The sequence below is a fragment of the Typopeltis vanoorti genome, chromosome 4, assembly GCF_054136105.1.
Source record: "Typopeltis vanoorti isolate ZY-2024b chromosome 4, IOZ_Tvanoo_1.0, whole genome shotgun sequence".
Taxonomy (NCBI): Eukaryota; Metazoa; Arthropoda; class Arachnida; order Uropygi; family Thelyphonidae; genus Typopeltis; species Typopeltis vanoorti.
The window spans coordinates 110,893,025-110,910,477 of NC_143552.1; the positions used below are offsets into that span (position 1 = coordinate 110,893,025).

The following is a 17,453-nucleotide window of genomic DNA, read 5'->3' on the forward strand; positions in this document are numbered from 1 at the left end:
ACCTCCCATTCCTCCTAGTCTGTGTTCATATCCCACATTCCAGTCACAATACCACCTTAGTAAATCCACTTTGGACCCTCTCTGGATATCCTCATCTCCTGAAAATCAGGCAATTGCATCTGCACACATCAGTCCATATGTGGCCTGATAAATGCCTTACAAGGGAACTAGCACAATCTTTTTGCTTCCATATGTTAAGGTCCTCCTTATCATTCCCATAATCCATTGTGATATCCTCACAATTTTATCAAGTCTTTGTACACCACCACCACTCCTAGATCTCTTATCTCCTTCACTTCCAAAATTTCTCCATTAATTGTGTATTTTGCTTTCCCTTATGTACTAAATTTCAAGACCTTATGCCTTGCAACACTACACTGGTAGCTTCAATCACATCTATTCAGATTCTTCCATAAGGTTACAGCATGTGCTCTACTCATGGTTCTTCTCAACTTTACATCATCTGCAAGCAGCTGCATATCTCTAGTTACACCTGTCCCAATATAATCAACATACAAATTAAACGATAATGGTCCCTGTGGCACATCACTAGTGATCTTCCGCTGATAAAATACTTGCTGAATAACATACTATTCTGCAACATTTACCAATGTACCATTTTCATTAACATTATTCTCTCATAATCATTCTATCTTCTACTTCCAACTTATCAAAAGGACTTTCTAGAATTTTTGTTGGACTGAATGGCTAATTTCTGCTCCTACTGCACTTGTTTTTTTCTTATCTAGTCACCTTCCTGTGCTACTTCTATGAAAGTCTTCTTTTTTCCAGAGGGCATGCTTAATATTCTCATTCATCCATTTTACTTCTAACTTAGCCTTTTAACCTTTAGCATCTACTCAGGGGAACTAAGATGTTGCTGTTGTTAAATATCACTTTATACGTGCCCAAGCAGCATCTGTCTACTTTTCACTCCCTCCACTTTCCATGATACAGCTCCTATTTTCTCCAAAGTTTTTCATAATCACTAGTCTTGTAGTTCCACATATATTCTTTCCTCATTTCTCATGTGACTGGCTATAACTCAGGTGATTACCTTGATCAACCAGAGAAAGATTAGACACAACATTCACAATCACATCCTTTGATATGATCAGATCTAAGCCTCATCCCTCATGCATCCTCTATTACATATTGCCTAAGTAACCATCCCTCATGCATCCTCTATTACATATTGCCTAAGTAACCATCCCTCATGAATTCAAATTTGTTTTTCCTTATTGCATATGCTATGTTTTCATTTGAATAGGTATTAATTAAAATCGCCTATAATGATCATCCTTCTCTTACTCACTAAGCTAATTTGTGTATACATTTAATCTCCACAATCTACATTGCCTGGCCTATAGTAACATCCACCTAAATACCTCATCCTGTAAAACTCCATCTCACACCATACTGCCTCAGAACCACTAATGCTATTTTTTGCTTGTATTCCAACTTTGTGCAGACATAATTTCTATGCTATCATCAACATTAAATTCCTGGCATGTACCCTCAAGGGGGGTATACAGGATATGATAGTACTACATGAAAAATTTACATCATTACTAACTTCCTATCTACAATTTTCCTCCAAACTTGTCAAGACTCCAACATTATCAGATCTTATATTTCAATTTCACTTTGTACCTTATCAATCCACCTATATCTTGGTCTTCCTCTGGGTAGTTTTCCTGCCAACATGGCAGAGAACACGTGTTTTGCTAATCTTTCCTCGCCCATTCTGTTTAACTACCATACCACCTGAGATTAGCTCTGCTAATTCCTGGATGCTGCCAATGTCAAGTTCTTTCCTAATATCCTCGTTTTTAATATGATATTGTCATTGATGCCATTTGTTCATGCCTCTAATCTTTCTTAGGACTCTCGTATCTGCAGTCTTTGGTCAAGTGTTTTACTTCTGACCCAGCTCTCAGATCCATAAGTTAAAACTGGTTTGAACACTGTCTTGTATACAGCTAATTTAGTGTTCCGACTAATTTCTCTCTTATTCCATATGAATTTATTCAATTGACTTCCTACCATACCAGCTTTTTTGTTGATTCTGTTGTCTATTTCCATATTTAATTTACCACCTTCACTAAAAATCGGGCCTAAGTAGCTGAAATGTTTTACTTGTTCCACAGGTTCCTCGTTCACAACACAGTTGATATTTTCAACAATTCTCATATCATGTTTAATACCACTTTCCTTCATAATGTGATCCATATAGATAATGAAATAACACAGGGGATAATGTACATCCTTGTCTCACACCAGATTTAACATTAAACCATCTTCCTGTACTTCCTTCAATTCTAACTGCTGACTTACAACTCAAATAAAGACTAAGTATTGCTTGATATAATGCCCCATTGACACCATATAACTGTAGCGTATTGAATAGCTTCTCTCTTGGCACCTTGTCATATGCCTTTTCCAAATTGACAAAACTTAAATACAGATCTTTCTTTCTTTTAGGGTTACACGGTGATCAGCACTCATATTTGTAGATTTAGGGACTCAAAAACACACGTGTTAGACAGATTATTTTATTAATTACAAATAAAATAAACTTGACGTTTCGACCTCTATATCGAGGTCATCATCAGAAGAATACAACTGTATGCAGAACCAAGCTACATGCTCATGCTTTCTATATCAGTAAGCTAAATCTACGCAGTTAATAAATCTTTTTTCTAGCCTGACCTCTAGTGATAGAAAAGAAAAAAAAAAAAAATAAAAATAAAAAAATAAATAAATAAATAAATAAAAAAAAAAAAAAAAAAAAAATATATATATATATATATATATATATATATATATATATATATATATACACACACATAAATAGATAAATGCAACTACAATAAACTGTTAGAGTCCTCATGTATTAATATTCTGGATAGTTACAAAATGATTTCTTTCAGTTGCTATTGAATGTTCTAAACACTTCACCAAGTCACCAGGTTGTCTTCTTGTAGTGGGAATTTTTCTAATGCTAGTTTAGGATGTTATACAGGTTGTAGATGGGTTCTCCACATTCTTGAAATGGTGAAGCCATCATTTTTGTTGAGATTTGGGTTGTGTTTGAGCATTTCACAAGACTCTTTAAATTTTCTCTCAAACCAGGTTTTGGTGCGGTGTAGGGACTTGGTATTTTTCCAGTCAATTCTATGGTATGTTTGGAGTGCATGGTCAGAAAGGCCTGTTTTACCGAAGTGGAGGTATTTAATGTGTCGTTTGTGTTCGTCTTGTCTGATTGGGATAGTTCGCCCTGTTTCCCCTATGTATGGTAAGTTACATGTGCAGTGTATTTTGTATACCCCTGGGTGTGCTAGGTGTGGAAGAGGATCTTTAGAGGTACTGAGTAGGTGTCTTAGCTTATTTGGGGGTTTAAAGGTGGTTTTAATGTTGTATTTGCGAAGTGTTCTGTCTATTTTTTCAGAAATGCCTCTAACATATGGAATGGCAATAGCATTCTTGAAATCTTTTTTGTTCTTACTGGTGTCTTTATGGAGGATCTTGTGAATAGTTTTTTTATTGTAACCATTTTTGATAAATGTTTGGTTGATGATTTTGTATTCTTGGTTTAGAGCCTGTTCATTTGAACAGATAGTTAGGGCTCTGTGTTTAAGGGTGCTTATGACACCTAATTTTTGTGTTGGGTGGTGGTAAGAATTTTTGTGTATGTATTGGCCTGTGTGTGTAGGTTTGCGGTAAACCGAGAAGGAGAGACAGCCAGAGGGAAGACGTGTGACAAGTGTGTCTAGGAAAGGAAGAGAGTCGTTTTTTTCCATTTCAATGGTGAATTGGATACGTTTGTGTTGTTTGTTTAGGTGGCTAAGGAATGTATTTAGAGCTTCGCGGCCGTGGGGCCAAATGGCGAAAATATCGTCGACGTATCTGAGCCAGATTTTGGGCTTTAGACATGCTGTCTCTAGAGCCCGTTGCTCAAAGTCTTCCATATAAAAGTTAGCTATTGGGGGAGAAAGTGGTGAGCCCATGGCTGTACCTTCTTTTTGAAGGTAAAAATTGTTTTGCCATACGAAATATCCGGAGCGGAGTACGTGGGCAAAAAGGGCCGTGATGTCATGTGGAAATATGTTCTGTAGGAGCAAGATCGTGTCATTGATTGGAACATTGGTAAAAAGGGAAGTTATGTCAAAGCTGACTAATAAATCTTGGTTGGTGAGTGTAATGTTTTTGATTTTACTGATGAAATGTTGTGTATTTTTTATATAGGAAGGGGACTGACCTACCAATTCCTTGAGTGTGGCAGCTAATTTTTTGGCTAAGTGATAATTTGGGCTGTCAATTCCTTCAACGATTGGGCGAAGTGGTGTGCCAGATTTGTGTATTTTTGGCAGGCCATAAATTCTGGGCGCACGGGCATACTGAGGTATTAATTTTTTTGTCGTTTCTTCGGGCCATGTGTGGACGGATTTGATTAATTCAGTTGTTTTCTTTTTGTTACGTTTTGTGGGGTTGTAGTTAACCTTTTGGTAGGTGTTATGGTCCGAAATTAACTGGTTCATTTTTTCTATGTATGTCGTACGGTCTAACAGGACGGTGGAATTGCCTTTATCGGCTTTCGTTATTATAATATCGTGGTTATTTTTTAAGGATTTAAGGGCTAGATTTTCGGTTTTGTTTATGTTGGTGTTTAGTTTTTTGTTAGAATTTAGTATATACGATGTTTCCATTCGTATTTTATCAGCCAGAATGGTGGGGAGGGATCGTAAACCTCTCTCGATATGATACACGATATCAAGTTTGTTCACTGACCTCGGAGCAATGGCGTAATTCAAACCTTTCTTTAGCAGTGAGAGTTCATCTTCGGTGAGAACGTGGTTTGATAGGTTGATAACTGAGCAATGATCCGATGGTGGTTGGTGGCTCCTAACATTGTTTGCCGGCGATTGGTTGCTCCGTATGACGTCGGTTTGTGGTTGGCTGTTCCTTTCGTAATGGCGTCTTGATGATCTTGTGCTTTTCAGTTGTTGTAGGGCTTGAAATTTCATTATTAGTTTTTCTTTATTTTTCAGTAGTGAGTGCTTGGCCGAGTCGTCGGTGATCCTATCTAGAATCTCCCAAATTTCTGGAATAACGTAGTCAGATAATTCAAATTTAAATTGCAGAACTTTGGTTTGGGTGGATGCTAGATTTTTACGTGCCTCGTGGATTTGTTCTCGTAATAAGGCTTTTTCCAACCGGGCATAAATACGGAGCGCTTTGGTTGATTTAAACTTCTTTTTTAGTTTAATGCAGTTTGGAATTATGTTGCTGTCTCTACATCGTTTCAAAAAGGCTAGTCGATTCGTTAATAAAGAAACACGTATCTTCAGCTTACCGTAGAGGCTGCACTGCTTGTGGGTCACATCTCCATGGATTATGATAATTCTTTCTTTTAGGGTTACACGGTGATCAGCACTCATATTTGTAGATTTAGGGACTCAAAAACACACGTGTTAGACAGATTATTTTATTAATTACAAATAAAATAAACTTGACGTTTCGACCTCTATATCGAGGTCATCATCAGAAGAATACAACTGTATGCTTTGCATCACCATTGAAATGGAAAAAAAACGACTCTCTTCCTTTCCTAGACACACTTGTCACACGTCTTCCCTCTGGCTGTCTCTCCTTCTCGGTTTACCGCAAACCTACACACACAGGCCAATACATACACAAAAATTCTTACCACCACCCAACACAAAAATTAGGTGTCATAAGCACCCTTAAACACAGAGCCCTAACTATCTGTTCAAATGAACAGGCTCTAAACCAAGAATACAAAATCATCAACCAAACATTTATCAAAAATGGTTACAATAAAAAAACTATTCACAAGATCCTCCATAAAGACACCAGTAAGAACAAAAAAGATTTCAAGAATGCTATTGCCATTCCATATGTTAGAGGCATTTCTGAAAAAATAGACAGAACACTTCGCAAATACAACATTAAAACCACCTTTAAACCCCCAAATAAGCTAAGACACCTACTCAGTACCTCTAAAGATCCTCTTCCACACCTAGCACACCCAGGGGTATACAAAATACACTGCACATGTAACTTACCATACATAGGGGAAACAGGGCGAACTATCCCAATCAGACAAGACGAACACAAACGACACATTAAATACCTCCACTTCGGTAAAACAGGCCTTTCTGACCATGCACTCCAAACATACCATAGAATTGACTGGAAAAATACCAAGTCCCTACACCGCACCAAAACCTGGTTTGAGAGAAAATTTAAAGAGTCTTGTGAAATGCTCAAACACAACCCAAATCTCAACAAAAATGATGGCTTCACCATTTCAAGAATGTGGAGAACCCATCTACAACCTGTATAACATCCTAAACTAGCATTAGAAAAATTCCCACTACAAGAAGACAACCTGGTGACTTGGTGAAGTGTTTAGAACATTCAATAGCAACTGAAAGAAATCATTTTGTAACTATCCAGAATATTAATACATGAGGACTCTAACAGTTTATTGTAGTTGCATTTATCTATTTATGTGTGTGTGTATATATATATATACAGGGTGTTCGGAATAAATTTGACAGTTTCGTAAGGAAAAAGAAAATCTTCTTTGTATCTATTAAATTTAATGAATTGACAAAAAAACATTACAGGCAGAGTTAATTACAATACTATCAACAAGATTTACTCAAAATAACCACCATTAGCATCGATCACAGCTTCAATTCTGCTTCAGAACCTCGAACAAGCTGATGCTACAGTCTCCCTGGGAAGGGCCGCAAAAACTGTTTTAATTTTATCCATTAACTGGGCTTTTGTATTACTGGAAGTGCGATTGGTGTCTTTTTCAACTGCGCCCCATACAAAATAATCCATGGGGTTAAGGTCTGGGGAGTTTGGAGGCCAAACATTTGGACTGGTGAAGTCGTAGAAATTTTCAGACAACCATTTTTGACTTTTCCCAGAGGTGTGGCAAGGGGCCGAATCCTGCTGCCATACATACGGCCTACCATTGCCTACCCTTGTTATCCAGGGCTTGACTACAATTAGCAACTCCACGAACAAAGCCCGAATTCCAATGCTAGGGTTCTTCAACACCTGTTCCTGCAGATTTGCGAGGAATTCTGCTGTACGAACGCAATCAGATCGACTGCTAGGGATCTTTCTTCTTGCTACATCCTCGTAGTCACCATTGCAAGTCTCTAGTTCATGCCTGATTGTTTTTACTGTATTCAGGGAGCATTGGGCAGCAGTCGTAATATCCTTATTTTGATGGCGGGCACGAATCATCATGATACAAGTTATTCTCTTCCATGATTCAGGTGGGTTCCAGCTATCCATCCTTTCTGACATCTTGTATGTGAATGAAGAAGGGTCCAAACTTTTAAATGAAGAGAAGTGTGTGTTAATACATGTAACTTACGGAAAAATATAATTAATTATAAATATGTCAAATTTATCCCGAACACCCTGTATATATATATATATATATATATTTTTTTTTTTTTTTAATTTATTTATTTATTTATTTTTTTTCTTTTCTATCACTAGAGGTCAGGCTAGAAAAAAGATTTATTAACTGCGTAGATTTAGCTTACTGATATAGAAAGCATGAGCATGTAGCTTGGTTCTGCATACAGTTGTATTCTTCTGATGATGACCTCGATATAGAGGTCGAAACGTCAAGTTTATTTTATTTGTAATTAATAAAATAATCTGTCTAACACGTGTGTTTTTGAGTCCCTAAATCTACAAATATAAATACAGATCTTTGTTATATTCCCATGCTTTCTCAACTATTTGTCGTAAAGTGAAGATCTGATCCTGACAGCCTCTATTTGGCCTGAATCCAGCTTGTTCTTCCACAATTCTTCTCAACTGTTTCTCAAGTATACTTGCATAGATCTTGCCAGGAACACTCAATAGGGAAATATCTCTGTAATTCTCACATTCAGTTTTATTTCCTTTTTTATATATGGGTACTATTAGAAATTCTACTCCAATCATTGGGAATTCGTCCCTCTGTCCAGGCTTTCTGAACTATGCAGTGCACCCACTGTAAGACTTTTATACCACCATACTTCAGCATTTCTGGTCGAATATCATCTACTCCTGCTGCCTTCTTCTACTTCAAGTATGGATATGTATTCCTGACTGTATGCCTGGTCAGTGTTTTTTACCACTGTGCTGTCATCACTGCTTGTTTCATTTAACAATTTTTCGAAGTAATTACTCCATACTTCAAGGATTTCTCCCACCTTTATCATCTCAAACTCCTTTTACAGCACTCTTTCCTCCATTTAAGCTTCTTCAACAACCTCCAGAATATCTTACCACCTTCTTGCCAAAGTCCTCCCATGACTTTTGTTTAGCTAGTTTTACACAGTATTTCGCTTTCTTACATTTGTCTCTGTATTCGCTAAGAGCAAAAGCAGACTTATTTGCCAGGAAATTTTGATATGCTTTCTTCTTTTCCTTCACTGCCTCTTTAACTTCCTGTGTCCACCATGGAGTTCTGATTTTTCTATCCTTGCAGACAACCTCACCACATGCCTCTCTGGCTGAATAAATCATGGTTTTCTCCAAGGTTTGATTCCTGTTCTCAAACTCTTTCATTTTTTCTTCAATAATATTTGTGTATTTATTCTACAGTTCACATCTGAGAGGTGCTCAACTTTTATTCGCTTTAAAACTTTCTTACATGTTATTCTTTCAATATGAAATTCAGTTTTATCCTACTCAAGACTAAATAGTGATCACTTCCAATTTCAAATCCTCTGTACACTGGTGTCCTGCACCAGGGAGAAAACATCACTATCAACAATAACATAGTCAATGAGACTTTTCTTATTCCTTGCTTCTTCTCTCAATGTGAATTTGTGCACATTTTTATGTTGGAACATGGTGTTAGTAATAACCAGTCCATGTCCTGAGCAGAAATCCAACAGGTATTTGCCATTATTATTAGCTTTGCTCTTTTCTTCAAATTTTCCCAAAATATTTTTGTATGTCTGACAATCATTTCCTACTCTATTTAGATCCCCAACAAGGACCAACTTTTCCTTTTTCATTGTGTCAGTTGCTTTTTCTAAAGCACGAAAAAATTCCTCCACTTCTATATTAGTAGAACCATCTGTGGGATCATATGCACAAATAAGTCTCATTGTCCAATTCCCCATTCTGATATTAGCCCACATCACTCTACTTGAGACTGCCTGCCATTCAAGAAGATTAGCCTTGTATTTTGTGTTGAATACTATAGCTACTTCGTCTTTTCCTGAATATAACATTTTGTATTTATTGCTCAGAAAGATTTCACCAGTTTTTCGTCTTTTTAGTTTCAGTCACCCCGATTATGTCGATCTGGTACTTATCTAATTCCTCAGCTAGTTCCATTTCTTTGCCATTCAGCTTCTTATGTTGATAGCACTGATCTTTAACTCTGGTGATGTTGAGTTGTGCTTTCAGATTTGTTCCAGTAGCTGACTTTTTGCTGTTCGCCCTGGTTTCCTGGCGAAAACAATGGGGGCTTGTTTAACTGGGCGAAGCCTCAGCCGGCATGAAAATTTGTCATGTTGTACTATCATTTTGTATATTGGTTTAAGCCAATAAGAATACAATTTAGTCGGCTCAATCCCAAATTGCCAGCCCATCCTCGTTCGTTCAGTATCCAGGTAGATATCCAATAGGGTGCACCACGAGAAAGTGAGGATTGGACATTAGGTCAGAAGCCCTAGTCGGTTCTCTGCATTCCTTTAAAGGCTATGTGGAGGTCTCCTCTCACTTATACAGCTTTGACCCTTAAGCATATTTCTTGCTCTTCTTATCCTAATGAAAAACATTACATCCTTCCATTTCTACTCATATCAAGAAATCATTCATCCTCATTCCAAACTTGTTTCACATATTCCCAAATATCTTTGGGTGGATATCTCAATACAACAATTTCATCTCCATTATTACTGATACTCCTGATATTCATAAATAAGCATAGCAGTTTATTCTTGGTCTATAACCAGTCCTTGCTATGAACCAGCTTCTCTCTTTATACAGGTCTTTCACCTTTTTTCTTTTGAGGAAAGCCTGGTCCTTTTCCCTTTTAATCATTCTGTTTTACTGATTGTTTGAATTTTAACCATATGATTCTAGTTCCAGGTAACATTATTCCGGTTTGAACAGAGGGGGCTGGAGTTTGGTTGAAAAGATCAGTGGGAAATTTGGTGGAAGTCTCTGTGGTCCAGAACTGATCTCTACTTGTTTCATGCAGTGAAATTTAAGTAGAATTGGATTATTATGGCAAGTTGATGTCAAGATGTTTGATCTGATTTACCCTATTTATAAGGAAAAATGAGAGAAATTTGATAAAAATTGGTACTAATACCTTTGTTTGTGTATGTGTAAGCCTGGAGATTAGGTCTGCTAAGATATATTTTTAACTGTGCATATCCCACTTTTCTACGAATGGAGTGTGTAATGTGGAGTTTTCGATACAGTTAAATCTCCAGCTTCTGTGATGTGCTGCACACTGTATAAATATGCCTGCAATTCCTGTAAGAATTTTCATCTAACTGTTCCATTGGATGGATGGAGCATAAACATTTATAAACCTCATTACACATCCACAGTATTTCCAGTTTGTCAAGATTCTCTCTTCTGCATCCCTTTCCTTCCAAAGCTCCAATAAGAAAGAAGTATGTTTCTTGGAAAAACAAAAACCTGATAATATCGTGTAGCATATTTCCATATAGCTTCTTGTTTAACTTGCATATGGAATCCTTGTACATTTAATGAAGCAATGCAGAAAGATGGTATGATTAGTGAGGTGTCACTGGTTAGTCCTAGATTTTGGATGAACATGAGTTCTTCAATCCGTGAAGGAGCAATTGTGTAATCTGCTCTTCTAAATTGCTTTCCAGTTGCCTTCAATTATTTCAATTTCATGCCCGTTGTTCTTGATTTAGAAGCTATTTTCTTTTCATGTAGATGATAATCATTCTGAGAAAACTTGGTATCAGCAAACTTTATCATTTTTCCTTTAATTGTATCTCTCACTTTTCCTTTATTAGCATGATATGGTTCTTCATAGTCCATAAACTTTGAGCTTGAGGAGTTTACATTTGACTATCCAAAATCTTCTCCATCTTTACATTTTTTTTTCATCATTTCTTTTAATTTTTGTTTTGTTTGTCTGCAGTGTTTGTTATTTATATCTTTTCTTTTTGATGATCTTATTTGCATATTAAGTTCTTTCAGAGATTTTCTGTTCCTTGTATCACAGTTTCATTTGTTTGTATCTGTTCAGTTGTTATATTAGATTCATTATTGTTAATTTCAACTAATGTTGTTCCATCTACGAGGGAAGGCTGGAAAGTTCTGATAAGCACCTAGAACAAAAAAATTAATTTTATGCCTTCTTATGTATCCTAAAAGAAAAAGAACAAATTATTACAATATGATGAAACATGGGGGTTAAAGGGTTTTAAGATATGTTCTTTCTTGTGGTTATATCTGTTGCTTTAATATCATTTTTCTTTTAGGGCTGCTGCCACTTTTGGAATTTTTGAGCTAATTTCTGGCTGTTTTATCTTGCACTTTTTTTTTTGTGATTTTACCAAGCATAGTTTGTTTGAAAGCACTGTCTTTATTAGACAGTAGTACTTTCAGAATTAGACAGAATTGGACTCTCCAATACATACACACACCTGACAGGATGTGCGCTTTGCATTGTGTGGATACCAAGGCAATTAATGTGAAGTCATTAGCCTCTATATATATACAAGTATCCTAGTCATGAAGATTCTTCATGTGTAATCTTTGCTTACACTTGGATAAAGGATTAAACAAGAATATAATTTCTTTGAATCTTTAATTTAATTCATATTCCATAATCCCAATATAATCAATGTTATTTAAAATCTCTGTTTATGTTTCCCTTAGGCATGCCAGAGAGAAATGAAGAAACTTAAGGAAAAAGAAATGAAGCTGACAACAGAGCTGTCTTTGACAAAAAGGGAAATGACATACTTACACAAACAGTTATCAGAAGCAAATGCAGGAGAACGATATACTACAATATAATTCTCTTGTTACGAATGGAGCAGAAAGAGAGGGGAAGGGAAATCTTCACTGCTTTTATCTGGAGGATTTTGTTTATTGCTCTAAAACTTATTTATTTTGTAAATGATATCTAAAATATAGATTGTGTGCTGTAAATTGGATTGAAATGTTTGTTTATTACAATATGATGTGTTATTCAGAAGTGTGAATGGTGCTTTCCTCCCTCCCTTTCCCTCTTGCTGCTTATTTATAGTCAAAGTAACATAACCAAATAGACTCGATATCATTTTGAAGAGCTGATGCTGGCTCAAATGTAAGAATATATGAGAAACTGGGAAATTCATTCTTGAATGGATCTCGTGCCAGTTGATTATCCAACAAATTTCAGAAAAACAATTTTATATTTTAAATTCAGTAAGAGTTAATTTTACTTGGATATCTTATATGAGGCATATTTTAATAATCGGGTATCTACAATATTGGAGGCCCTTTAAAAGTGCTGTTTACTTTTTTTTTTTTTTTTTTGCCAACAAATCTCTTGACAATGGTATTGAGTCAGAAAATGTAATTTATTAAATGTTATTTGTACAAAATAGTAAAATATTTTTCGAAATCAAGAATATCCAGTATCTGTGGCTCAGAATTTCAGTGGTGTTCCTTGTCAGTTAAGTACTTTTGATAGTAGTGAAATGTTTTATAAATAGAAAAATATAAATATTTTGTCATATATTATCTATCAGAATTGTATACATCTTCAAAGTTGAATATTGAGCCTGCTATTGGTGCTTACATAATTTTATTATATAATTTAACACCTACAAACAAAACAACAAAAAAAAGTGAAGCATGATTTTGAATTTTTTATGGTGCAAAGGTTTCAGTCATCAAGAAATGTTTTTACTATTAGTTTTGTGTTGTATAAATAAATTTGCATCCATGTTCAAAAATAACTTAAATTTCTAATAATAAACAAAATTATTGATTCCACAAGATTTCAATACAGTTTTTAAATTGCATTTTAAAAGTTTAGGTTTTAATTTAGCACAATCAGATTTCTGAGTATTTGGTTATAGAATAATTTTTAAAGGAATGTAAACAGTTTAATTGTTGCTGATTTTAATTTAAAAATTCCTCCTTCCCCCTTTTTTTTGAGAGAGAAAGAGCATAAGTCTTAAATAAATTTGAGCTGTCCAAGGAATCAGTTCTAAAAGTTGAATAAAATCTAGAATTTTGTTTGACAGATTTATGATGTGAAATTAATGTTTATTAATAATCATTTGCTTATGCTTGTTTGATTTCTATTTCAGCTAGTATTTTTCCTTTATTTAGTAATTATTTGGCTATGCTATTTTGACTTCTTCCCATTGTTTAGGTGTGTGTCTGGGGTAAATATATAGATATATCCACAAATACTGACTGAAGATAGAATTATGGTTTTTTTTTCCTCCCTTCCGGTTCAGGGATACATAAAAGACCTTGAATAATAATTATATCTTCTGTGGTAGGATTTGAGTGTTTCAGATATTTTAAATGGAGATAGTTACCTCTTGAAAGATTTTATAAAACTCTTAGTTGCAGGTAAGAGTTTTGTGGTTATCCATTAAATGTACCAAAATAGTTCACTGTAAAGAAAAGTTGCTTGCATTTCTAGGAAAATAGAGGGTGAACAGAATAGATAGTATGGTTTTAATTGTGCTATTGTCAGATTTAAATATTTTCTTTATTTATATATATAGTGCCATTATTTTGATCTGTGAAATTCAATGACTTCAGTTCATTTCAAACCTTACATCTGTTATTCAGTGTTTTTTTTTAAAATTCCTGTTATCAATTTGTTACGAGTTTATTAATGGTGAGAAAGAACAATTGTACAAAAACTTTGAATCACATTTTCACCCCCCCCCCCTTCCCAACTATTTTGATAATTTGTGGTTATTGTAATTTTTTTAAGTTTGCAATGCATACTTATTAACTTTATTTCATATAATAAACAGAATTTTAAGGTGTTTGAACATGGATTTACAAGTAATTGTAGCAATTTCATCTTTAATCTTTTTGAGATAAAAATGTATATCCATAGTATACCTAGTTTTTCATGTACTGCAATTATAAAATTTTTCAAAATTAATGTATATATTTTGTATAGTATTATCTAAAGTAGGGAAATGTATTTTAATCTATGTGCAACTTGTTAATAGCAAAACTGCTTTTATCTGTAGTAATGAAAAGTTTCATTTTTAAAATTCTACTTTTGTATCCTCTGCATTAAGAAATCTTTGCCAATAAGAATTTAAAAATCTGTTTTACCCCTGTAATAGTAAAACAAAATAATTGACTCGTTTTCAGACAAAAATAACTTATGCTGTATTATTGTTACCTGTGATTTTTTTAATGCTTATTGTATCGTGATGTATGTCAGTAATAGGTGGATAGTTTTCATATCAAAAGTTGTCTGTTTACCTTTGTATGTTTATTGGGCAGTTCACTGGAAAAATTGTTTCATTGAATTTGCTAAACTCTCCTAGCTTGTCTTCCTTGCTGCCTAGCAGTTGTGAAATATAAATGTACAAAGAATACAATAATCAAAGTATTGTTGGTGTACATAGTAAGCCGTTGCAAAATATATTCAGATGTAGATATTTGTACTGTATAATGATGGAGTAGATTTTGTTTTACAGTATTTACCAAAGGTTGTAGAAAATTATATATATATATATTGTGTTATAAAAGTATAGTATGAAATATATTTGTACAACTTTGTCAGGTTGTGTATACTTTTTACTTCCACTTGAATATCTTAATTTCATCTCCTCCCCCCCCCCCAATAGCACTTTCTTGCCATTCTTAAATAAATGGTGCTGCCTAATGTTTCTTTCTCTGTACTTTCAACTTTCATGGACCATTTTCAGTGTTTTTTTTTTTTTTTTGTTTAACTGCATTTATCAGAATTTTTATTTATTTTATTTTTAATTGAGTATGTAGAAGAGCTTGGTATTAATCTTCCTTGATTTTTACTGTTTTCTTTATGATCAGTATTTGTTTCTTAGCAAACATTTCAAAGAAATAATTTTGTTGCTTTGAGTGAAATGAGCTATAAGAGGACTTTTTTGAAAAGATTGCTGCTTTTTATGTTTTCCATAATGGTGTCCTAAAGTGAATGATTATCATAATGGAATTTGTTCATTTATTTCACACTTATCTGGATTCATCTTCTTTATATTTATCATATACTTTCCATATTGCCACGCACACTTATAAATTATGGAAAACTCATACTACCTATGTTTCTTGTTCTTGACAACAGAAAATTTAATTATGTCTGCATAATTGTGTTACATCATCTGAAATTTATGTTTGTTGGAATGGCATGTGTATGCATTGCAAAGTCTCTATTTAATTGTTGTGAATGATGCAATCCCTTTTCTTGCACTTTTAAATTTTTTTCTTTCAAAATGTATTATTCTATCATGTTGTTGTTTGAGATTATAACTTTTTTTTTTTTAACTGCCCTCTAGATTTTGCTATATGCATTTTGTCAGGCTTTAAAACATTTCAATATTGCATTTATTCCACCCACTTAGAATAGGCTAGACAATCAAATGTTAAAAATAATTTAAATCAAGATATTTTCAGGTATAGAAGTGTAAAATGTGATATTAGCTGTAACTAAATTGCCATAATTTATCCATCCAGATCTGGGAATCTACCCTTCTTTCCCTTAGGCAAGAAGGGTAGATTCTGTCAAAGTCAAAAAGAAAGCTGAGCTCATGCTTCTTTTAACATGGCCTGAAATATATCTATTGTAAATATACATTCCCTGTTATGTCTACAAATTTCTTTTAATTTTGCATAAAATAATTTTTCAATGTTACATATTTAAAGTGTGAAAAAGCTGTTGAACATTTTTTTTTTTTAATCTTCAATTTTATCTTTAAACTTTTCTTCTACTCTTAATTCATTGATCAGTAATTATAATCCAAATAGAGGAACTCCTAATAATCAGTTGAAAACAATTTCTTCAAAAGTTAATTTTTTTCTCTATCCCTTTTTTTTATATCCTAAACATAAAGCTTCAATATCCTTAAGAGTGTTAAAAGCAGTTAAAGATGCAATCAATAGTGTTTAGAATGGTGTTATCCACTCTTAATCTGATTGGTAGTTGCATTAAAATTTTGCTTTTATTTATATTTATGGTTGTCTCACTTTAGTCTGCTGGTTTCAGATTTATTCTTTTAGAATTTATTGTTCCATTAAGGATCTAAATTTGTGGATATTTATGTAAGTTTACTTTAATCAGTCAGAATCATTGATGTGAAATAGCATGTAAAATACCCCATTCTCATTTTCCCTTGTAACATGATAGGACAGTTAATCCCATCATATTATGGCTGTGAATTGTGGGTATTCTTTGTCACATGAGATATTATTATACTGTTTTTCTAGTAATCTCACTTATTTAATAATTGAGCTACAAACTTTATTGTATTCCACATTCTTTTAATCATTGATATTGCTTTCGAAATAACATCCCTTTCCCTAGTTATTTCATTTAATTTCTAGCCATTTCTAGAGATTCATATATTGAGTGCTATTTGTTTGGGATAAAAAAAAAAGTTGTAAACTGATGGAGTAATTGACTGTTATGAGAATTCAAAACTGTATTCAGATTATTTTGCTCTGGCTTTGCTGGATGATTTCATGTTATACAAGTTTTTGGAAGTTGATTATCAAATACCAAAATAGGGTTATGTAGCTATAAAGATATAATTTGCCAAAGGAAATGTTTATGCTAGAAACAGAATACGAAACCTTTGAAATTGGTAACATTTTAATTTTAAGCTATTCATGTGAATTAAGGTAAGCTAAAAAAAAAATTGAACTCTGTTCAACTTTTTATATAAATGAAATATTCATTCATTGAAATCGAAATGTTAACTGAACTGCAGTACAAACTTTCTAACTTTATAAATGAAGGAATGATTTTTGCCAGTTCAAAACTCTTTGCATACATGTACAGTGATCCTAGTGATGTAAACAATGCTCAATTGTGTATAATGATTTAAAATAAATGTGAAGTAGTTTATAGGTTTTGTGTTAGTCTCTTGAAGTTACTTTTGCAAAAAAATAAATTTTGGAAAAGCTCTTTATAGGTGTTTTTTTTTTTTTTTTTTTTACATCTAAAGTTGGACAGTAAAGAAGATAAGCATACACTACTAACCACATAACAGCTAGAGACCAAAGTATTCTCCTGTGGGTCAAATGAAATGATATACTAATTTAAGATCATGTAAAATATGGATTTCGTCTGAAATATTTTTTTTTTGTTTTTTCCCTGCCCCTAGTAACCTTTTAAAGAGAAAATATCAATTTCCTGATATATACCCTCAAGAAGT

At 33.8% G+C, this 17,453-nt stretch overlaps 1 protein-coding gene across 4 annotated transcripts in view; it reads left to right on the top strand.

Moving 5' to 3' along the window:
- RapGAP1 (Rap GTPase activating protein 1) overlaps positions 1 to 17,143 on the top strand; it is a 457,436-nt gene extending 440,293 nt beyond the window's left edge. For all 4 annotated transcript variants that reach the window (XM_090391964.1, XM_090391963.1, XM_090391965.1 and 1 more), the window contains one exon: positions 11,941 to 17,143. In XM_090391964.1, the coding sequence (XP_090248090.1) occupies positions 11,941 to 12,081 (141 nt within the window). In that variant the 3' untranslated portion in view covers positions 12,082 to 17,143. The remainder of the gene's footprint in view (positions 1 to 11,940) is intronic.
- Positions 17,144 to 17,453: the final 310 nt, after the last annotated feature.